General features: G+C 43.3%; 1 protein-coding gene across 9 annotated transcripts in view; it reads left to right on the plus strand.

Moving 5' to 3' along the window:
* LOC135200242 (uncharacterized) overlaps nucleotides 1–25,200 on the plus strand; it is a gene marked incomplete at its 3' end in the record, with an annotated part of 370,718 nt that overhangs the window by 266,694 nt on the left and 78,824 nt on the right. For 7 of the 9 annotated variants that reach the window (XM_064228699.1, XM_064228698.1, XM_064228697.1 and 4 more), the window contains 2 exon segments: nucleotides 9,480–9,545; nucleotides 9,756–9,927. In XM_064228699.1, the coding sequence (XP_064084769.1) occupies nucleotides 9,480–9,545; nucleotides 9,756–9,927 (238 nt within the window). 9 annotated transcript variants of the gene reach the window in all.

Here is a 25,200-nt window from a genome sequence, read left to right on the forward strand (position 1 = left end):
TTATGTGGAATATATTAACATGTGTTGTGACGAAGGGAAGAGATGTTTCGCTGCATACTGCTGGTAGCATTATCGTTATTATATTACTGACGGTTGCACTACAAAATCGTCGCCATCTTTTGTCAACATGGATTGTTGGTGAGTACCCATATGATTTACATTATTTTGATAGTTCGCTTACCACTCATCCTCTCTTTCCTTGTTAAATAAAAAGAGGCCCACCATGCGTATGTAGGCTTCTAGCAGTAATCCATAGGCTAGTAGGCTACATATGTACAGTAGTACATATACTACATTTATTTTTTAAGGCTAATTTTGTAAAATAACTTTAAAACTGTATTGAATTTAGTTTTAGGTGATAGTTGAAAACATATTTGGTGTTCGAACTAAAGTAGGCAGTTATAAACATTGGAATAGCGGTCTTGGGTGGGTTAACTATTAAAGTAGGCAGTTTTAAGCAATTTTTGAGGGGGTTATCAGGATAACACGGGTATTTACTTATCATGGGGGGTTCTGGGCCCCATCCCTCCCGGATAACGAGGCCCCACTGTATGCTGATACTGTCTAGTCTTAAGCTTATTTTATTCTAAGGTTGAACCTCAACTTTAGCCTAAAATCTAATAGACACCCTCTCTTCCAGGCTGCCGTGGTTAGAGAGACTGCTCTTGCAACCTTGAGAGCTTGGGTCGGCGGCTTCGGGAAGAACGCCGCCAAGGGACAGCCCTACATCCTAGAGAAGAGGATGGCTGTCCTGCTGTTCTCCGGCGGCAAGCCGACGGGGTACGTCGACCCGGCGGAGGCAGCCCCGACGATGACGGTGATCCAACGGCAGGTCGCCCAGTGTCTGAAGGAACCAGGCCAGGATATCTCGGCGGAGGTCGCCACTTTAGATTTAAATGTAGAGCCTATGGTAGGTGTAAATGATCTGTTGGTCGAGGTAGGTACGTTGGACGCTCAAGGGCTTCCCTTGGGCGCCACTGGATCTTCTTCTCCTGCTGCTTCTCCTGCTTCCTTCTAGGGCTTTACGGGAGCAGAGCTCTCGTATACTACGCCCAGTGCTTCTGTGGTTCCCAAAGTGAAGGGTCACAGAGCGCAGAAAACTCTGACTAAGACGTCGTTGTCTAAAAAGACTTCTTCGGCGTCTTCCTCTCGTAAGTCTTCGGCTTCTAATCCCGGAGCAGAGAAGGGTAAGTCATCTGCTTCAGGCTCTTAGAGTCTCGAAGAGCAAGTCCTCCAAGGAGAGACCCCGTACTCTGGCGGAGTCAGTGGTCTCTCCTTCCCCTACGGTACCTCTGGTGACTTACCCGTCCACGTCGACGTCTGTTCCTAGCTTCGATCCCAACGCTTTCTCCGTCGGGATGATGCAGCAGATGGGAGACTTGGTAGGGTCCCTGAGGACGAGTATGGAGCAGATGTTCTCCCAGTTGTCGGACAGGATTGCCACTCAGGAAAATCTTGTCTGGCTTCAATCAGGCCCCTCAAGCTGCCTCTCCGGCACCTGGCGCAGGCCTACTCCAGCTCCCTCCTCATGATTCTCTCCCTCCATTCTCCATGAACAATCCCTGGAGAGTAGCTTCCTACGTTCCTTTCCAGGACGGGTTCATTTCTATCCCGGAGTGTGGTACTCGAAGGATTGAAGACTTCGAGTTTTACCCAGAGAATCTTCAACCTCCGTTCATTGGCTACGCCAGGCTGATGGAGGCTGCTATGAATAGGGAGGATAAGGTTCCTAGGGAGACAGTGCTGTACTCCAGGGACCAGGCTCAGAGAGAGTGGCTCCGGTGTCTGGATGAAATGGACTGTTCCAACACCAGAATCCAGGCATTCAAGAGTCCTTTCACCATCTTTACGATGGAGGAAGAGACTCCTCTTCCTTTCCTGACTAAAATCGCCAGCGTTACCATCCCGGCCTGGCTTAAAGGGAGAAGAAACCCTTGCCACCAGTTGAGGGAAGCGGACCCCACATCACCCTTTGCTCCCTTCGCTTGGGGATTTGTGGAAGACCTGCCGAATACTTTTTCGGTAGGCAAGCTTAAGCCGAACTGTGCGATGGATCAGTTCGGCGAGAAGCTTCCAAGACTCCCCGATAGCCTCATTCAGTCCGAGTTTGAGGCTAGAATTAGGCTGGCCAGGTCTATTAACACCATGGCAATGACTGAGGTAGCGGCCATATCTTAAGCTTCGGAGCCGCTATTCAAGCTGTTGACCAAATCACAGACTTGTACAGTCCAATCGGACTTGTACGAGTTTGTGGTTGCGAGGGTCAACTACCGTAAGCATGTCCTCCAGGAAGCAACTATTCGGCATGAGCCGAATAAGTTGCTCTCCTCCAACATTTAGGGGGCAGACCTCTTCCCAGAAGCGATGGTTAGAGAGGTTCAAAGCGGGAGCAAGACGAGGCCTCAAGATCAAAGCCTCAAAGACCGTTGGGGCCTCTCCGCTAAAAGACGTGAAGACCCTTCGTTTACAGGCAAGAAACTGAAGAAGACCAAACGGTTTCAGCCTTACCAAAAGAAGCCTCAGCACTTCAGTCAGGCTGTGTCTGTGGTGCCGGTCGTTCAGCCAGGGCAGCCCTCCACGTCAAAAGCTCAGGCTCAGCCCATCTATCTGATTTCCCCACAAGCTCAACCTTCCACGTCCTATGCTGTCTCCCCGGCATTTAACCAGGTGTTCGAAGGCCAGGCCTTCCAACACTTCGACCGGTTCGCCAGGGGAAGTAGAGCTAGAGGATCCTTTCGTCAGAGAGGATCAGGAAGGTTGCTTAACAGGGGAAAGCACTTCCGTGGACGCCGCGGAGGTCATCGGCTCAGCAGCAGTGAGATTCTCCAAGGTAGGAGGGAGACTGTTTCTTCTTCGGCATCGGTGGGGATTCAGCAATGGGCACAAAGTATTGTGTCGAAAGGCTGGGTTGGAGTTGGATCGGAGGCCCCCCTCCACCCAGACCGTTCCTTCAACTTCCATCGAAGGAATTGACAGAGTATGCAGAGGAACTCCTTCAGAAAGGAGCAATAGCGAGAGTCAAGCGATTAAAGTTTCAAGGTCGTTTATTCAGCGTGCCAAAGAAAGGCTCATTAAAAAGAAGAGTAATCTTAGACTTGTCCCAGTTAAACTTGGCCATTCGCTGCGACAAGTTCAAAATGCTGACTATCTCGCAGGTGCGGACCTTACTTCCCCGTGGGGCCGTCACCACCTCTATCGATCTTAGAGACGCATACTATCATATCCCTATTGCAAGACACTTTCGCCCTTACCTAGCTTCAAGCTGGGAGACCAGGCATTCTCCTTCAAGGTAGTTCCCCTTCGGTCTGAACGTAGCCCCCAGGGTTTCACGAAGTTGGCGGAAGTAGTGGTTCAACAACTAAGGTCTCAAGGGATAATGGTAGTAGCGTACCTCGACGACTGGTTGATTTGGGCACCATCAGTCGAGGAATGCCGCAAAGCCACAAAGAAAGTCATTCAGTTCCTGGAATATCTGGGGTTCCAGATAAACAGGACAAAGTCAAGACTCACTCCGGAGTCCTGCTTTCAATGGCTGGGCATTCAATGGAATCTATCTTCTCACACTCTGTCGATTCCAGTAACCAAAAGAAAGGAAATAGCGAAGTCAGTGAAGCAATTTCTAAGGTACAAATATGCTTCAAGGAGAAACCAGGAAAGAATCCTAGGTTCCCTTCAGTTTGCCTCAGTGAAAAACATCTTGATGAAAGCCAAACTGAAAGACTTAACCAGGATCTGGCGCTCAAGAGCAAATGTCAGATCCAGGGACAAGTTGTCAGCAATACCGCAAATTCTCCGAAATCGTCTGCGTCCTTGGACAAAGATGAAGAATCTGTCCATGTCAGCGCCTCTTCAATTCCCTCCTCCGGGAATCACTATCCACACAGACGCTTCATTAAGCGCTGGGGAGGATATTCTCAGTTCAAGAAAGTTCAAGGAACGTGTCACCCCAATTCCGCCAGCTCCACATAAATGTATTGGAAGCAATGGCAGTGTTCCTGACTCTGAAGAGGCTCCTTCCACCAAAGAACTCTCATGTAAAGTTAGTTCTGGACAGCACAGTAGTAGTTCACTGCATAAGCAGGAGAGGCTCCAAGTCAAGACACCTGAATCATGTCATGGTAGCCATCTTTTCCCTGGCGGACAAGTTCAGTTGGCACCTCTCCTCCACCCATCTGGCCGGAGTGAGGAATGTTATAGCAGATGCTCTATCCCGTTTCAGTTCCACTGGAGTCGGAATGGTCGCTGGACAACAGTTTGTTCCAATGGATACTCCGGAGGGTACCAGGTCTACAAGTAGATCTGTTTGCCTCTCAAGCGAACCACAAACTCCTTGTTATGTGGCTCCCAACCTGGACCCTCTGGCCTATGCCACAGACGCTCTATCCATAGACTGGAACAACTGGGAAAAGATTTACATCTTTCCTTCGGTGAATCTTCTCCTGAAAGTTCTGAACAAACTCAGGACTTTCAAAGGTCAGGTAGCTCTAGTAGCTCCGGACTGGCCGAAGAGCAATTGGTACCCCCTGCTGCTGGAATTGGGTCTTCGTCCCCTTCGGATTCCCAATCCCAGACTCTCCCAGTGGGTACAAATGAAGACTGTGTTCGCTTCCTCAGGAATTCTCAAAGCCCTAACTTTATGGACTTCATGAAGTTTGCGGCCAAGAGGGATGCAAATATAGATCCACAAAATATCCTCTTCTTAGAATCAGATAAAAGGGATTCAACTTTGAGGCAGTATGACGCTGCAGTTAGAAAGTTGGCATCTTTCCTGAGAGAATCGGACATTAAAATCATGACAGTCAACTCAGCTATATCCTTTTTCAGGTCCTTATTTGAAAAAGGGTTAGCAGCTAGCACTATTACGACAAACAAGTCAGCCTTGAAGAAGATCTTTCAGTTGGGTTTTAATATAGACTTAACAGACTCTTACTTTTCGTCTATCCCCAAGGCTTGTGCTAGACTTAGACCTTCCGTAAGGCCTACTTCAGTGTCATGGTTTCTAAATGATGTTCTAAAACTGGCTTCAGATACAGATAATACGACATGTTCATTCATAATGCTCTTAAGAAAAACATTATTTTTATTAAGCTTGGCTTCAGGAGCTAGAATTTCAGAACTGTCGGTGCTATCCAGAGATTCGGGTCATTTAGAATTTCTCCCCTCAGGAGAAGTTCTGCTTTCTCCGGATCGCAGCTTTTTAGCAAAAAATGAGGATCCTTTGTTGAGGTGGGAACCATGGAAAGTCATTCCCCTTCCCCAAGACCTTTTTCTTTGTCCAGTGATGACCTTACGAGCCTTTCTGTCTAGGACATCCTCCTCCTCTTCGGGTCCCCTCTTTAGGAGAGAAAAAGGTGGTACCTTATCAATTAAAGGTATTAGGCAACAGATCCTATACTTTATTAAACAAGCTAACACTGAATCTTTCCCTAAGGCACACGATGTCAGGGCAGTGGCCACCTCAACTAATTATTTTCAACATATGAACTTTGATGATTTGAAAAAATATACTGGATGGAAATCGCCGACAGTATTTAAGCGTCACTACTTGAAGTCTTTGGAATCTCTGAAATTTTCAGCAGTTGCAGCGGGTAACATAATTTCCCCTGACTCTGCCTAGTAGTACAATTGAAGATCCAGATCTCCTTTCTACCTACCTTACCTAACAGTTTGTCTAGCCTACCATATTGCTCTACACTTGCTCTCGAGTCTTAGCTGCTCTCATGATTGTTTAGTGGTGTGTCCCTTATTTTTATGCTAGGGTCACCCACAAATGTTTGTATATATTATCATTAAGAGTGTGGTCCCCTTATTTTTATGCTAGGGTTCCACACTCCCATTATCAATGGTTTATTACCTTATGGATTTGTATCTATAAAACTTATTGAGTGTGTTATTTATGTTAATTTTTTCCACACACATGTTAATTTACATATTCATACTTGTAACTTGTGTAAATACTTTTGTAAATATTTATAGATGTAAGTTACATTTAGTTATTATTCTTTACTCAGAATTGTCTGAAGATTTTGTATGAATATTTCAATTTTGTTCCAATTATAGTATTTAGTTAAGTTTTTAGTTTTATTGAGACCCTCTACTCTTTTCAATCTTGTGCTAATTCTCTGGTATTATTTCGCGCAGCGACACGAACTGAGCCCAGAAAAAGGATTTTGACGTAGGAAAAATCTATTTCTGGGCGATTGGTTCGTGTCGCCCAGCGAAATCCCACCTCTTCCCAACCCTTCGCCCAAGATTGATTGCTAACTTCAGGATGGCCACCAGAGGCGCGGCAGTCGGCTTGGCGTGGGTTGCAGTAGTAGTAGTTGCCATCCCGTTCTGTGGGTCAGCTCTCTCCTTGATGAATTTGTTGTGGAAATTTCTAAATGGCAAGAAGTTCGTGGTAGTGGTCTCACTCGCCCTAGTGACCATACCAACACCCTTCTTTTATTTTGGGTGAGCGAGTCAGTTATACTGACCTCTTCTTTATTTTGTTTATTCTCTGGTATTTGTTAGATCATTTACGTAATATATAATATATATAATATATATATATATATATATATATGTGTGTGTGTGTGTGTGTGTGTATATATATATATATATATATATATATATATATATATATATATATATATATATATATATATATATATATATATATATATATATATATATATATATATATATATATATATATATATATATATATATATTATATATATATATATACACACACACACACACACACCTGTACAATGTATATATATATATTATATATATATATATATATATATATATATACATTGTACAGGTGTATATATAGCACATATACACATAGAATCACTAAATGTTGTCTGTTCTGGATGGGAAACAAATATATGATAAAGAGTGTTTGCAAACTTTGTTTCCAAACAATGTTTCAGAATGTGGACAGGCCTTTTACCTAATTTGAGGTTTTCCCATGAAATTAGGCAGTTCCTCCATCTTTGTGGTAGTAATACACCTTGACAGGTTTGGGAGGCTATTGGGAGGATAGTCAGTTAGGAGTAGGATGGTCACCTCTTTTGGGGAGGTGCCATATCAGTTTCCTATAGCTAATGACTGTCCTCCTGCTTCTCATAAAATTGGACCCACATTTTGTTGGTTGAAGACAGTAGGACAGTGATTAATTGTATCAAGAGATCAAGTTCTTGCTTAGCCTCTGTCAGTGCAGACATACTGTCTGTCCTACAGAGAACCTAGGCAAAAAATGGCTCTTGTCAGCAGTCCACTTCATGGGGTTGCTCAATGCTGTAACAGACACTGTCAAGATCTGGAAGTGGACCTGTTTGCCACAGGCAAAAACCATCAAACTTAACTGTGTCTCCAAAACTGCACAGTCTGTCAATAGATGAATTTCTAGAAGACTGGAACAAATAAATGACATTTTACCGTTTTCTTTCTCTTTAATTGCCTCAAATTCCGAAGGTATTTGACAAACTGCTAACTTTCAATGGAACCACTCTCCTACTGGTCCCAAATTATCCAAAGAATCCTACTGCTTCAATAGTTGGCAAGAAAATCAATCATAATACTGTCCGCTATTTTATCCCAGACAGGAAAAGTTTTATACTCATACTCTTTTCTGAGCTGTGGCCTTCATGCATGGACTTTTAAAATCTAGTCTACTATGAAGATTATTCACCTAACATTGCTTGGTACCTGGTGCAAAAACTACAGACTTCATGGAAAAATTACAGACTCCATCCACCCAGCAATACTAATCTGTATGGAGAGTGCTTGGATTACCTCCACACTGAGAGCTGGTTGAGCCTTGGTGGAAACAGTTTTACATTTTCTAAAATACCTAATTGAGGAGGACAAGCACTGCAGCTTTTACAGTAATGTCCTACAAGGCTGTGCTATCAAAGCGATTTCTTTAAAGGGTGCACCTTTGAAGAAGATTTAATTCACTTCCCTGGTCCTTTGTTTAAATTTCTTTTACCCCTGTCAGTCTCAGTTCAGTAGTCCTAATGCAACTACACCTTGGTGGTCCATTAGGCAATCATTTTGACCATCACAGAATCCCAGCTATCTTAAATGGGGACAGCTTTCATCACCCACATCCTTAACTGTTACTGTTGTCCCCTGGCTTGTCATTTCTGGCCAAAATTGTGGACCACCCTTTGAAGAAGAAATCTGTTCTTATAAAAGGACTCAGAATTACAGCTAAGACAGTGTGACTGGTCCAAGCTTGCCAAGTTTACCTTGATGTGGTGGAAAACATCCCAGATGGCCCCTTTGTTTCGTACACCCTATCATAGTCACGCCACTTTCTCTGCATGGGCTGAGAATGATCTTAGTACAGTGGACCCCCTGTATTCACGGGGAATGCATATCAGCCCCTGCCCCCATAGCTAAAATTTGCGAATACTTAAGACCCCTCTAAAAATGCTTATACCTGACTATTTTTATAATTTTATAAAAAAAAAGTGCATTTAGTCATGAAATTGATATGAAAATATAGTAATTAGTGGATATTTTCCAGTGAAAAATACTGCGAATAGGCGAATTTCCAGCTAATAATGGGTAGATGTGATCCATAGAGAAACCCGCAAATAGATGAGTCTGCAAATCTTAGAGTGCGAATACAGGGGATCCACAGTATCCCTGATTAGAAAAGTGAAATCCCTATTATAGTCTTACGAGGTAGTCATCAGAGGCATTGTTCCTTAAACACTGCTGCCGTGACATCCAATGAATTCGGGTACTCTGTGTTGGTAGGTGGATTATATGGTAAATCCCTGTCCCACAGGCATAGTTGAAAACAAAGAGATTAACTCCTTTGAGGACTTACTGCAGCTACAAAAAATAGATTTTTCTTGCATCAAAACCTGTTTTTTTCTGAGTTTGTGGTTACCCTCCATAAAAGCTGCATTGCTTCATTCCATATCCCTGTAGTACTAATGGTTCAGTTTCTAAATGTATCTGGGGCTCTCTATCTTGGAATTTTTTCATTAAAAAGGACTCTCATGCTTCCTCACATGGTGTAAAGTTTTCCACCAAGAAAAAAAAAAAAAAAATTTTTTTTTTATGTTTCCTGCTTCCACTTGTCCAGTGTACCGTTATCTTTTCTACCACCTGAAATAAATTGCTTTGCAATGTGTGGAATACCTTAAGGTAAAGTGCAGGTAGTCCCCACTTATCGGCGGGGGTTCCATTCCCGAGGGGTGCCGGTAAGTGAAAACCACCATTAACTGAAACTCAGTGATTTATGACCCCATAATGGCCTTATGGTGCCGTTAACCAGTTATCAGTGCCATAAGCACCATTATGACGCCTCTATTAGATATGTTATGCACCATAAAACTGGATCGCTGATAACGAAGTCCACTGATAACCGGGGACTGCCTGTATTAAAATTTTACTATTATGAGTTGAACTGTAGGGGTATATTTAGTGCTAATTTGTATTTATCAAGATTTATAGTAATTTGATAGTTTCAGATGAATCACATGAGGAGGAAGAAGAAGGTCCTCAGGATGAAGATGTTTCATTAAAGAATCGTGAGTATTTCTAATGATTCCCGTCGTGCTATGTTTAATACATGTAAATAAATTCTTTAATCGTCATCAGTATTTTCAAATGACACTCAAAAATATTATTCAAACTTCTTCTCCCCAGCTGTATCCCTATTTATTCAAACTGCAGTTCATAATTCAATTTTCGACATTTCTCCATTTATGTAAAATTTAGTTTGGTACTGATGTTTCCAGATGTTATTTGGACCCACAGTAGGAAGCTTTTGCTGTTGAAACTCTGTAGGGATCATAAGAATGATGACCAATCAACTGATGTCTGGAAAACTGTGTCCGATGAGATGAAAGAAAAGGGTTGTGATATAAGTGCTGATGTATGTGAGAAGAAATTCAGATACTTTAAGTACAGGTAAGATAGCCACTCTTGTAATTTTACTAAAGTTTATTGCTTTTCACCAATAGACAGTTTCCTGTAATGCTTCTTACCTTAAAAGTAAAAGGATAGAGCTTATCTAAATCAATTTTGAGTCTAGGGCAGGTTAAAAAGTATTCTGTATTCTGTGATTATAATCCTAACTTTTTGAAAGTTCCAATATTATATTTTTGTACTTGTGACTTTAAGGTTAGGTGGAGTATAATGAACATGAATGCATACAGCATACTACCTTCAATTATGATACAGTGTATGATAGTCATTACTTTCTCTTTCAAAAATCTTTGTAAGCTCATTACACTTCCATTCTCTAATAATATTAATAATAATAAGATACATATGTTGTTTACAGGTATTTATAGTAGGCAGGGCGTGTATAATTGATAGGGTAGACAGGGCATGTACAATAGGTTGGATAGATCTCTTAGGTCCGTCTGGGGTTATTGGCAGGGGGTAAGTGTTGGTTGTGGTACCCACCGGGGTGGCAGGGATTATATGCTGTCCAAGTGACATGTCATCCACTTCCAGTGCGTCCGTTCTCTCTCTTTCTCACTGCTTCTTCCTCTCTTTCTCTCTCTTTCACTCTCTTTCTCTCTACTTCTTTCTCTTTCTCTTTCAATCTGTCCACTCACTCTCTCATGACAACGTATGGTGTCAGTGTTTCTTTTAGTGCGTTGATACTAAGCTTTTTTCTAATATATGCAGTGCTTCAAGAAACCAGTGCTTGGTCAATAATTTCTGGGCTCAGCCCGTGTCGCTTCGTGAAATGTCCCTTTAGCACACATTTCTAAGGTAAATATTGCTAACATTACCAGAGAAAAAACTAAAATGGAATGTCAGAGTATTCTGACTCGCTCACCTTATATAAAAGGTGTCGGTATGGTTTCTGGGGCGAGTGAAACCACTACCACGGGTCTCTTACCATTTAGATCCATCCTTCCACAAAATCCCCCTACCTGAGAGGGCGGATGCAAGGCCCGCACCCAGCCGCACCCAGCTACTACTACTACTAGCGCTCCCGACGCCATCACGAGCGCCTCTAGCGGTCATCCTTTCCGTTAGCACCATCTTGCGCGCACGTGTTTTTTCTTCGCTGTGTTTTGTGCTCTGTTTTTTGGATTTATCCTTACCATGGAATTCCAAGCCATCGCCGCAGCTAAGTTAAGTACTGCTAAAGTGTTTCACTTAATTTTAGCCAGCCAGGGACCCGTTTAACCGTTTTTATTTAGGTTATAAGACGGCGCCTCCTTCGGCCTGGTTATAGAGCCTTCTCAGGCGGCTCGTCCTATGTGTTTCATTGTTTCATGCTTCTTCGGTCTCCCATACCATTGTAGCTTGAATTTTAGCAGTATACATGCCTACATTTTTATACGTTGTAAAAATTTTTTTCCATGTATGTTTGTGCTTAGCTTCACGGGGATTCCTAGCTCTGTTGAGCTCGTAGTCTACATCACTCATTAGCTCAGTGTTCATGCATGCATGTTCCTGTGTCTAGGTCTTTTCAGGCTCCTTTTAGGACATTGTCCTCCCTTTTTAGTCCTGCCACCCTGGCCGCCGCCCTCCGTTCCTACGTATCGGCAGAGGCCAGCTCCGAGTTGTTGGGCGTCCTCCCTTCTTGGTTGGCTCGTCTAGCTTCTCCAGGACTTCGCTTTCTCTCGTTCTGTTTATTTCACTTCCCTCTTCCCCATGTTCCATTAGGCTATTTTGATGCATGCCTTGAGACGGTTAGAGGTAGCCTAGGCCACCTCAGACCGCCTGGCCTGTCTTACCGCGTGGTCTTACCACGTTCACGACAAGCCAGGCGATCGCCACGAGCCACCCGACTACTGTCCCCCAAGCAGGGGGGTACCGCTCGCTCACGTTGCCCATGGCAACCATCCGAGCTCCCTCCCTTCTTCCCTCCCCACGGGGGGGGGGGGGTGGGGGGGGGGGGGGGGGATACGGGAGTCTGCAGGGGGACATCCGAGGCTGGCTCAGCTCCTACCGCTCTCACTCCTCGGTTCCAGGGGGGGGTCTCCCGTGCGGTCGGTCTCAGCTGGCCACCCGTATCGGCCGCGCTCAGACCTCCTCGGTTTCCGATTAGCTCTCTCTCACCCCGAGTCACCACCCTCCCCACCACTCCGGCGGTGGGTCCCTCTGGCTCCGCCAGACATCAGGTGTGGTGACTGAGAGAAGCTCCACCACATATTTTCCCCACATGTTACCTTATTTTATCTTATGTTATTTTATTATTGCTTGATTATATTTTATTCTTGCTAAGTTGGCGGAGTTCCCGCTCAGCATCCGGGTTCTCCCCCTGCCTACGCGTATCTGTTACGGCGGAGCTACACTCCCACAACTAGTTTTTTACTAGCCTCCTCATGCTTCTCCCCGTTGTCCTCGTACTCCTCGCTCCGGCGTATAGGCAGGTAACTGGTTTGGTGAATCTCCGTCTTCCGGTAACACCAAAGATGCACTGAAGCTAGTCTACCAGCTCTATCGGACACCCACCACTCACGCCAGGAGAGCAAGGGGAGGCTAATCCCTATGTCAATAACTCTGGTATCCTCCGGTGTCATAATATATCACTTCTTGGACTTAGTCCAATTAATTAGTGTCGATACTCATGTATCTGTTCACTTACAGGCCACCCATTGCCGGGAATCTGGCTGTAATGCTGTCCTGCAGGACCCATATGGGCACGAGGTCTGCCGGACCCATGCTGTCTGCGCCATCCGCTACGGAGACATAGCAGTCTGGCACCACGAGAGTTGCTCGATTTGTTACGATCTAGTAGATCAGGTTACCTCCGGAGTAAGTACCTTCCGGAGAACAACTGTCATGCATAATTTTGGCCTACAGTGGGGCATCGCTTATTCACGGATCAGTATTCACGGATCCAGTTAATCACGGGTTTTTTCTTGGACCGTTTCTCATGTTACATCACTGGTATGAATCGCTGCATCACGGGTTTGTTGTGTTGCGTATGCGATGTTTTTCGCTAGGCTAACCCTCGGCCGTGGTCCGATAACTACCAACATTCATTTAAAGACTCATATAATGATATTAACTGACAATAAAGGTAATAAAACCATTCTCACCTAATATATTATTGTCCTATCTTCGAAATAAATAGCCTATTCAAGGTTTATGTACGACGTTCATTGGTAGGCTAAGCGTAGTTGCAGTGCGATAACCACCAACGTACACAAACATTCACATTATGATATTAACTGACAATAAAGGTAATAAAACCATTCTTACCATATATATTATAGTCATATCTTCATAATAAATAGCCTATTCGAAGAATAATTCCACATCATTGCACTCAACTTATCGTCGGAGTGGCCAGCCACAAAATGTAAGCATATACCTTTACGTACGAAAATGGTTTATGTATACGTTGCGTTCAAAGCGACATTTTTTTGTTTTGATAAACTTTTAGAAATTTTAATAGTAGTGGTAGTGTAATTACAGTAGTAATAACATTAAGGCTAAAATTAATTCGAACTTCATTATTATTTTGGCAGTATTCGTATATAACTTCTCTGAACAATGAAGTCATACAAACGCTATTTGTCATAGATTATCGTAAGTATTGCTGTTTGTTATTGGCGACGAAGCGTAAACGAAATACATAAAAGCATTTTTTACCTATATATTATCGTCATATCTTCATAATAAAAAGGCTATTCGTGGAGTAATTCCTTATCAGTGAAATCAATTTTATCTATGCGAGGCCAGCCAGCTGACAAAATGTACGTACGTATATGAAAATCAAATTATGGTAGCGTTCACAGCAAGATTATCTTTCGAAATTTTTATAGTACTAATTCATATTCATGCTACGTAGTAATAATGTTTTGGAATATATGTAACATTAATTTTCAATACAAAATATCATCGTTATTCTGGTAGTGAATAATAGTTTAGAATTATCATACATACACTGCATTGTTATGGGTTTGTGCCAGTGATAAAACAACCAAAATAACGTTCTCCTTTAAGTCAACGCGTTTAGGTAACATATGACATAGATCGACTTTGCGACTTCGTTCACTTTGATATGTTTTTAACGATACAATAACTATCATTTGTACTACTAAAACACCATCTTCACATAAGTAATTTTTCGTAAGATATGTGTTTGTTACAAAGCTAGCTTATACATAAAAGGCTTTTATAATTTAAGTCATCTTAGATATACATACGTATGTACCCAAACTCATTGTGGGGAAATTTACTACTGTTTCCTCGGATATTGAAATACTTTAGCATCATTCAAACACTTTAATAATATAACTGCATAAATACTAGCTATACATATTTACATCGTATACAAATACTACATACAGTTATATACACATACTTTTATATACAAAGAGTTAACAGTTATATACACATACTTTTATATACAAAATTAATCATATGAGTAAGTGATCAGACGACCAGCTGTGCACTGGACTACGTACGTACTACTTGGAAGATAAAACGAACAAAAATTTTGTTGTTGTTAGTCGCCGGGATAGATTAACATTTTTCCAGAGATTAAAGAGCTGAATTTTGTTTTGAAGGTATATCAACCGCGTTAGTACATAGGTATCATCTTCTAAGGAATTTTTTTTTCTCTTCTTTTTGCGGAAGAATCTTCAAGCCATTTTGCATTCAAAGTAATGAGAAGGAATCATTCTATCTTCATGAAATCAGTAAAATACTTACACTAATAATAAAAACTAAACTACGTTACTGTATGCAAAACACATACATCATCGTTAGCTTCGTGTGTGTAAACGTTCATTCTAAGAAATTACAGAGTAGTATAACTAACACCTGATTGGTTGGTTGGTAACCATGGAGATCTGTTATCCAATGACTGCCCTCTGCTTCTGTTCTATTTATAGACATACGCCATGGATGGCACTAGGTTTGAACGTTACCATGTTCGTGATTTTCTGACTGCTGACGGCAAAAATTACTCAATAATTTTCTTTATATAATTATTCCTTCGTGAAAACAATAAAGTAAAGGGATTTTGACGTAAGGAAAAATCTATTTCTGGGCGATTGGCTCGTGTCGCCAGCGAAATATCCTTAATCTATTATTTCTAGGGTAAATGTACTAACACATACCAGAGAATAAATAAAATAAAGAAAAAGGTCAGTATAACTGACTCGCTCACCCCCCCCTCCAGGAGGGGTGTCGGTATGAACACTAGGCGAGTGAGACCACTACCACGAGCCAAATGCCAATAGAAATCTCCCACTACAAAAACCCTCCAAGAGGGGAGCCGACCCACAGAAAAGGAGCAGCTCGTACTACTACTACTCCATCCCATGCTGCCGACTGCTGCGCCTCTGGTGGCCATCCTGAAGTTAGCAGACAATCTTGGCGAAGGGATGGGTAGGGCGGGATTATCGCTGGCGACACGAGCCAATCGCCCCAGAAATAGATTTTTCCTTACGTCAAAATCCCTTTCTGGGCTCAGCTCGTGTCGCTGCGCGAAATCGTTACCAGAGAAATAGCACAAGATTGTAAATAAAAGCAATAAATAAATAAAATAAATCAGAATAGTCCCTCAAATAAAGATAAAATATATATATAAATAGACTATAATTGCTCAAAGATACATATACACCAGGGGTATAAAATTAGAAATATACTTAAATTACCCTTAAATCTAATCATGTTTGTTAACATAAGGTAATTTACATATATACAGGTAAAATGACTTACATGTATCAAATGGTATCTGTGTAACCAGCATGTATCAAAAGTATATAGCAATTAATATAAACAACCACAATAATAATATATAAAAGGAATGTATATGTTAACTTAATACAAACAAAACCCGTAACCATTATAATATGATGTATCCCTAGCATAAAAATAAGGGGAAACATCCATGAGATCAATGTTTATAATCATTTGTGAGTGTCCCTAACCAGACAATAAGGGGCACCCACTACACTATCACAAAAGCAGCTAATACACAAGGTGAATCAAATGAACAAGGTAGGAATAGACGAACTTTTGGGTGAGGCAGGTAGAAAGGAGGACTGAATCTTCTACTACAAATTAGTTAGAGTCAGGGGAAACTATGTTACCCGCTGCTACTGCTGGGAATTTCAGAGCTTCCAAGGACTTAAGGTAGTGACGTTTGAACACTGTCGGTGATTTCCATCCAGTAGTACTTTTTCAACTCATCGAAGTTCATATAGGTTGAAATAATTAATTGAGTGGCTACTGCATCTGACATCATGTGCTTTCGGAAAAGAGTCAGGATTGGCTTGCTTAATAAAGTACAGGATTTGCTGCCTGATGCCTTTAATGGAATGGATAAAGTTCCACCTTTTTCCCCGCCCTCTTAAAGAGGGGGACCCGATGAAAATGAGGAGGTCCTAGACAGAAAGGCTCGTAAGGTTGTAACTGGGCAAAGAGATACATCTTGTGGAAGGGGTAGTACCTTCCAAGGTTCCCACCTCATCAAATTGATCTTCATTCTTTGCTAAAAAAGCTACGTTCCGGAGAAAGTAAGGACTTCCCCTGTGGGAAGGAACTGAATATGATCCGGGTCCCTGATAGAGCCGACAGTTCTGAAATTCTTGCTCCTGAAGCTAAGCTTAATAAGAATAGGGTTTTTCTTAAGAGCATTATAAATGAGCTGTGTCATTATCGGTTTCGGAAGCCAGTTTTAGAACATCGTTTAAGAACCATGAAACTGACGTAGCCCTTACAGAAGGCCTAAGCCTAGCACATGCCTTAGGAATAGACGAGAAGTAGGAATCCGTCAAGTCTATGTTAAATCCAAATTTGAATATCTTTTTCAAAGCTGACTTGTTTGTCGTAATCGTGCTAGCTGCTAAACCTTTTTCAAATAAGGATCTGAAAAAGTATATAGCTGAATTAACTGTCATGATTCTAAATATCCGATTCTCTCAGGAAGATTGCTAACTTTTTGACAGCAGCATCATACTGCCTCAAAGTTGAATCCCTTTTATCGGATTCCAAGAAAAGAATATTCTGAGGGTCAATATTCGCATCTCTTTTTGCCGCAAACTTCATGAAATCCATAAAGTTAGGGTTTTGAGAATCCCTGAGGAAGCGAACACAGTCTTCGTTTGTACTGACTGGGAGAGCTTGGGACTGGGGATCTGAAGAGGACGAAGGCCCAGCTCCAAAATTAGAGGATACCAGTTGCTCTTCGGCCAGTCTGGGGTCTACTAGAGCCACTTGACCCTTGAATGTCCTGAGTTTGTTCAATACTTTCATGAGGAGATTCACTGGAGGGAAGACATAAATCTTCTCCCAGTTGTTCCAGTCTAGAGCCAGGGCGTCCGTGGCATAGGCCAGAGGGTCCAGGTTGGGGGCTACATAACACGGTAGTTTGTGGTTCGCTTGGGATGCGAAGAGATCCCACCTGTAGCCCTGGGACTCTCTGAAGGATCCATTGGAACGAACTGTTGTCCATGACCATTCCGACTCTAGGGGCACTGATCGGGATAGGGCGTCTGCTATGACGTTTCTCACTCCAGCTATGTGAGTGGAGGAAAGATGCCAACTGAACTTGTCTGCCAGGGAGAAGATGGCTATCATGACGTGATTTAGATGACGTGACTTGGAGCCTCCTCTGTTTATACAATGTACTACCACTGCGCTGTCCAGGACTAGCTTTATGTGGGAGTACTTGGGTGGGCGTAACCTTTTAGAGTCAAGAACACTGCCATTGCCTCCAGTACTTTTATATATGGAACTGACGGAACGTGAGGTGACCAGTCCCTTGAACCTTTTTGAACCTGGGAATTACCCTCCCCAGCCGCTTAAGGACGCGTCTGTGTGAGTGATCCCTGGTGGAGGGAACTGAAGGGGTACTGACATTGACCCCAATTCTTGACTCTCGCCCACGGCCGAAGTCGATTCTTTAGAATCAGAGGCACTGAGGATAGTTTGTCCCTGACCTGACATTTGCTCGCGAGCGCCAGATTCTGGTTAGGTCTTTCAGTTTGGCTTTTCATTAAAACGTTCGTCACTGATGCAAACTGGAGAGAACCCAGGATCCTTTCCTGAGCTCTCCTTGACGCTAGTTTGTGACTTAGAAATTGCTTGACTGACTTTGCTATTTCTTTCCTTTTTGGTTGATGGAATCGACAGAGTGTGGGAGGATAGATTCCATTGAATGCCCAGCCACTGAAAGTTTGACTCTGGAGTGAGTCTTGATTTGGTCCTGTTTATCTTGAAGCCTAGATATTCCAGGAACTGAATCACTTTCAGTGTAGCTCTGTTGCATTCCTCGACTGTTGGGGCCCAGATCAACCAATCGTCGAGATCCAGCTACTACCATAATCCCTTGCGATCTGAGTTGTTGCACTACCACTTCCGCTAGCTTCGTGAACACTCTGGTGCCACGTTGAGTCCGAATGGAACTACCTTGAAGGAGAATGTCTGGTCTCCTATCTTGAAACCCAAACCCCATACGGACGGAAGTGTCTTGCAATAGGGATATGATAGTAGGCGTCTGTAAGATCGATAGAGGTGGTGACGGCCCCACGGGGAAGTAAGGTCCGCACCTGTGATCGTGAGCATCTTGAACTTGTCGCAGCGGATTGTTAAGTTTAAGCGGGACAAGTCTAAGATTACCCTTTCTTTTTTGTGAGCCTTTCTTTGGCACGCTGAACAAGCGACCTTGAAATTTTTAAACCTCTTGACTCTCGCTATAGCTCCTTTCTGAAGGAGGTCCTCCGCGTACTCTGTCAATTCTTTGGAAGGAAGTTGACGGAAAGGTCTGGCTGGAGGTGGGTTCGTCAACCAGCTCCAACCCAGCCCTTTTGACACTATGCTCTGAGCCCATTGGCTGAAGTTCCACCGGTGGCGAAAGTGAAACAGCCTCCCTCCTACCTGAAGTTCTTCATTGGTTCTGGTAACCGCCTCGACCTCCTCTGAAGTGCTTTCCCCCTATTAAAGGGGCCTCCCGATCCTCTTCCCACGAAAGGACCGCTTACCTCTGCTCCCTTACCCGAGCGGTCATACTTCTGAGAAGCTTGACTCTCGAAGGCTTGATTGTAAGCTGGAGAGATGGCGTAAGAGGTGGAGGGCTGAGGCTGAGGGATATCACATAAATTGGCTGTGATTGACCTTTAGAAGTGGAGGGTTGGGCTGCCTGCACTAACGGTACCGCTGGAACTTGTTGAGGGAAAGCGTGGTTGCTTTTTCTGGTAAGGTTGGAACGCCTGGGTTTTCTTTGTCCCTTACCTTTAGGTGTCAGGTCTTGTCTCCTCTTAGCCGTAAGGCCCCAACGATCCTTAAGGCTCTGGTTCAGCCTCGTAGCCTCTGACTGGTACTTCCTTAACCTATGCTTCTGGGGAAGAGATCTGCTCCCCAGATGCTAGACGAGAGTAACCTATTCGGTTCATGCCCGGATGGTTGCCTCTTGTAGGACATGCTTCCTACAATTCGTCCGAGCAGTGGCAAACTCAAACATATCTGACTGTACCGTTTGAGTCAGGGCTTTGGTCATGAGCTTAAAAATCGGTTTCTGATCCATAAGCCATGGTAGCTACCTCAGACATAGCCATAGAATTGATGGATCTGGCTAGTCGCGATTTGCGTCAAATTCAGCCTGAATAAGGCTATCTGGGAGCCTGGGTAGCTTTTCACCAAACTGCTCCATAGCACAGTCCGTTTGAGTTTGCCAGCTGAGAATGTGTTCGCAAGTCTTCCCACAATTCTCCAACTGAGGGGAGCAACGGAGATGTGGGATCTGCTTCCTACAACTGCGGTATAAGGTTCCCCTTCTGGGCCGCTGGATGGTCGACCTCGCGATCTGGTTAGGAACGGGAGCGGGGTACTCTCATCCATTGTGAAAATGGTAAAGGGACTCTTAAATGGTTGTATCTTGGTGTTAGAACAATCCATGTCCTCTAAACACCTGAGCCATTCTCTCTGAGCCTGGTCTCGTGAATAGAGGACTGTCTCTTTAGGTACCCTATCGTCCCGCACCATAGCCGAAGGCGTGAGCCTTGCGTAGCCTATGAACGGAGGCTGGAGGTCTTCCGGGAAGAACTCGAAGTCCTCTATTCTTCGAGTCCCAAATTCCGGTATAGAGATGAGGACCGTCCTGGAAGGGGGCGTATGACGCTACTCTCCATGGTTGTTCATAGAGAACTGAGGTAGTGAGTCATACGGAGGAAGTTGAGATCCACTTGTGTTGGAAGTGGAGGAGAGGCTAGAGGAGTTCTCTCAGCCCGGCTATAATGGAGTCCTGGGAAGTAATCCTATCCGACAGACGCGAGATATCCATTTGTTCCATACTACTCTTTAGGACCCAACCAGGTCACCCACCTGTTGCAACAGGCCAGCATTGGAGTCCAAAGCCGGAGCTGCTGCGGAGGTGGAGGGGAGGCTCTGAATCGGAACCAACGGTAGCGGAACTGGTGACTCTGCCGGAGTACGAGATCTCTCTCTGGAGGATTTACTCCTCGAGGACTTAGAGCCGGAGCTAGAAGCCTTAGACCTGGCTGCTCCGGGATTCCCAGCCGGAGACTTACGGGAGGAGGATGAAGCCGAAGTCGTCTTCTTAGACGACGACGACGTCTTAGTCAAGGTCATCACTTTAGTCTTGACCTTAGGTCTAACCGAAGCGTCAGGAGGAGAATATATTTCGTCACCCGTAAAGCCTTGGAAGGATGGAGAGGTTGCAGGGGTAGAAGAAACAGTTACGCCCAAGGGTGACCCTTGGGTGTCCACCTTACCTACCTCGACCAATAGGTCGTCTATTACCTACATAGGTTCAACATTAATATCCAGGTCGCGACATCCGTAGAGATATCCTGTCTTGATCAGTAAAGAGGTAGCCAGCTGTTGTTGGATGAAGGCGATAGTCGGAGCGGCCTCTACCGGTCGACGTATCCTGTCGCCTTGCCTCCGGGAAGATTAATAATGCCAACCCGCGCTTCTCCAGGATGTAGGGCTGTCCCTTGGCGGCGTTTTTCCCAAAACCGCCGACCCAGGCCCGCAGGGTAGCCAGTGCGGTATCCCTTACTGCCGCGCCTGGAAGAGAGGGCGTAGTTAGATTTAAGAACACTTAAAACTAAAACTTAAAGTATAACTTAAACTAAATGCCTTAAGTTAAAGTAAATGATGAAAACTTAAGCGCTAAATAGAAGCGGAGCAGCTACTGGAGATGGAATACTTACCCCTTCCAAAAAAAAGCTGGCTCACCAGATCGTAACATATGGTACACGTCTCATGGTACCAGACCTGGATGTCCCCGAGCGGAGTCGCGCATGGAGCATGGGACCGGCAAACTTCGTGTCCACAAGGGTCCTGAAGTGTGGCGGAACATCCCGGATGCTCACAGTTGGTGGCCTGTAATGTGGGAAGACACATGAGTATCTTAAAAAACATCACTTACTAGTCTAAAGGACAGAAGAACTCCGTTGCATGCCGGAGCTCGGAAAAAATTTGGGCATAACCCTCCCTGCATCGCCTGAATAGGCTATAATCCCGGAGAGATCCGGTAAGACATGTAAGGGAGGGGGGATGGTTTAAGGTACTTAAGATAAACTTTTATAGATAACTTAAACTAACACACAAGCAAACCGGACTAAGTCCAGTGCGTAGCGGAGTGTAGTAACTCAGCAATACGGTAAGGTTAGCAGAGACCCACTGTATGCTCCGGTCCACTCTACTGGGTGGACTAACAACTTTCCGCTGGATACCAGGACTCCGATCAGGAAGGAGCCCTAGTAAGGTGGGAAAGGGCGAGAAGACATGACAGGCACGAGCTAGCCCGGAGCGACAAGGTAGCGCGGAGGGGGGAAAGGCCAGTACCCCCCCACTCCGTACCATCCGGCCGGACCGAGAAGCCGGAGAGGTCGAGACCAGTCTGGGTCTGTCCCGACTCCCTAGCCCCTCCGCCTGAGGGGAGGAGAGGGAGGCAGGCTCGGGGTATGCGGAGCGAGCATGGGCAGACCGACCCCCCCCCACCCCACCCCCGCCCGACTCTATGGAAGAGCGGGAGGGGGGGGGAGAATGACTGGACAGGCGTCTGGCTGTCCCGTGATCACGAAGTGACCCGAGGCGGTAAGACCAAATACAACAACTAAGCCTAGGACAACCAACTGATCAGAGAGATGCTATCGGGAAGCATATCTGAACTGAAAAGCTTGGTAGCAAATAAGACCCACTGGGCCAAAACCAATGATCAGAAGAGATGCTAATAAGGGAAGCAAACCAGAACTGATGAGCGGTAGTATAGGCTCAAAGAGCCAGGACCTAGGCTAAGCCAGACGCCTAACTAACCTAACTATAACAAAATACACGGTATAATAAATAAAATGAAAGAAAGAAAACAATATAGCAGGAGAAAAAATCCAGGAGTGTACGACTAACCCGAAGGCAAGTCTACCACTCAAAGCTAGTCAGAGGCCGATACTAAGAACCTGGACTAGGGTCTGGATCAAAGAAGCCCTACGTAAGGTAAAATACATGCATGCATGACAAACCTGAGTAGACCGTACCCTAAGTAAAGCGGATAATAATATAGAGCGGAATATAAATAAGGGGGATGTTCTAGGTATGGGAGCCGAGAACGAACCCACCATGAGGCAGAACCATGCTGCCATGCTTCCGATCCCGAGATCGTATTTATACCTAAAAAACGGCAAATACTGTCTCAGGGCCGGAAAAACACAACTAACCGTAAATACTGAGTACTTAACTTAGCTGCTGCGATAGCTGCACGCTCCATAATAGAAAATCCAATGAAAGGGCACAAAAAACACAGAGAGGAAAAATATCACAACCGACTCGTGTGCGCTAACTTAAAGGATGGCCACCAGAGCGCAGCAGTCGGCAGCATGGGATGGAGTAGTAGTAGTACGAGCTGCTCACTCTGTGGGTCGGCTCCCCTCTTGGAGGTTTTTGTAGTGGGAGATTTCTATTGGCATTTGGCTCGTGGTAGGTGGTCTCACTCGCCTAGTGTTTCATACCGACACCCTCCTGAGGGTGAGCGAGTCAGTTACTGACCTTTTTCTTTATTTTATTTATTCTCTGGTATGTGTTAGTACATTTACCCTAGAAATAATAGATTAAAGGATATTTCGCGCAGCGACACGAGCTGAGCCCAGAAATATAATATCGCGGTTGACATACCTTCAAAACAAAATTCAGCTTTTAATCTCTGGAAAAATGTCAATCTATCCCGGCGACTAACAACAACAAAATTTTTGTTCGTTTTATCTTCCAAGTAGTACGTACGTAGTCCAGTGCACAGCTGTCGTCTGATCACTACTCATATGATTAACTTTTGTAAATACTAAAAGTATGTGTAATATACTGTTAACTTTGTATATAAAAGTATGTGTATATAACTGTAATGTAGTATTTTGTATACGATGTAAATATGTATAGTTCCTAGTATTTATGCATTATATTATTAAAGTGTTTGAATGATGCTAAAGTATTTCAATATCCGAGGAAACAGTAGTAAAATTTCCCCACAATGAGTTTGGGTGCATATGTATATCTAAGATGACTTAAATTATAAAAGCCTTTTATGTATAAGCTAGCTTTTGCAACAACACATATCTTACGAAAAATTACTTATGTGAAGATGGTTTTAGTAGTACAAATGATAGTTATTGTATCGTTAAAAATATCAAAGTGAACGAAGTCGCAAAGTCGATTCTATGTCATGTTTTTTTAACTTTAACGTATAGTGGTATGAAAAACACCAGTGTGTCGTAGCGATGCGTCATCAATATAGTGGTATGAAAATACCACATGGTGTTGTAGCGATACGTAATCACAAAGTACAAATCCTTTTCCCGGACCATCCTCAGAATTTTATGACTCTTCAACTTCAAGATCGATATGGTAAAATATATTATATAGTCATACTTATTGTTAAAATTCACAAGTTGAACTGCAAAACATTATTATATTTTGATTGTTATGTACATATATTTTTTGTGTTTTTGACGGAATGTTTGTTTTGAAAATAATACCTATTAGTGAACATATGGTATTAATTGTCCGCACTAGTTTTTTGTTATAGGTTGATCTTAATTATCTCACATTCATTTAACAGTATTATATATATTATTTAAATAAACTGTAATTAATAAATAACAATAATGAAAAACTAACATAAAGGGAAAAAATGTTTTTTGCTGCAGTAGTGGTTTGTTTGATTATGCATCTGACTCACATTTCCGAATCTGAAAATTCCAAAAAACCGAAACATCGGAATGTGTGTGTACTGCACATTTTTTTAAACACTCACACAATGTCTACACATTTACTGCAAATACAGTACGTACGTATTTATTCCTGAGAGAGAGAGAGATGAGGAGAGAGAGAGAGAGAGAGAGAGAGAGAGAGAGAGAGAGAGAGAGAGAGAGAAAATGATTAAGGACTCCAAGGCGTGTTATTTTTACAATTATTTTATTATCTTGGGATTTTTTTTTAAATCTTGAGATTTTCTATTCAATTCTCGAGATTAATAAGAAAATTACCGTAAATTGACTAGCATCAGCACACATCTGAATGACTCGGCGCCATTAGCAGCTAAACCACCAACCTTATGAACTTGCATGATACATGAGATACATGACAAAACACCACTGTTTATTGGTGAAAATTAGGGGGTCGCACGATATGGGAGATTGCACGTTATTCGAGTATATACGGTATGTGATTTTTTTTTAGCCTTTTATGGAACAAAATCTAGCAAGAAATTGCCATTCCCAGTTGGCAATACTGGCCTACTCACGTTTGTTTGCTGTTGTTATGAAATGTGGTGGTGCGGCGCGTTCTTTAAATTGTACCCATATAAACGAGTTAATTATGTGCATCCAAAACCGCCCTGATTCTTTTACTCTTATGGGAAAGACGCCTAAAGGTCAGATGAAAGGTTTTACGTGGAATTATACTAGTATTAACCTGTGTACGAAGGGAAGAGATGTTTCGCTGCATACTGTTGGTAGCATTATCGTTATTATATTACTGGATTGCACTGCAAAATCGTCGCCATCTTTTATCAACATAGATTGTTGGTGAGTACCCATATGATTTACATATTTTGATAGTTCTCTTACCACTCATCCTCTCTTTCCTTGTAAAAAAAAAAAAGAGGCCCACCATGCGTATGTAGGCTTCTAGCTGTAATCCCTAGGCTAGTATGCTACATAATGTACAGTAGTACATATACTAAATTTATTTTTAAGGCTAATTTTGTAAAATAACTTTAAAACTGTCTTGAATTTA

The sequence above is a fragment of the Macrobrachium nipponense genome, chromosome 26 (genome assembly GCF_015104395.2).
Source record: "Macrobrachium nipponense isolate FS-2020 chromosome 26, ASM1510439v2, whole genome shotgun sequence".
NCBI lineage: Eukaryota > Metazoa > Arthropoda > Malacostraca > Decapoda > Palaemonidae > Macrobrachium > Macrobrachium nipponense.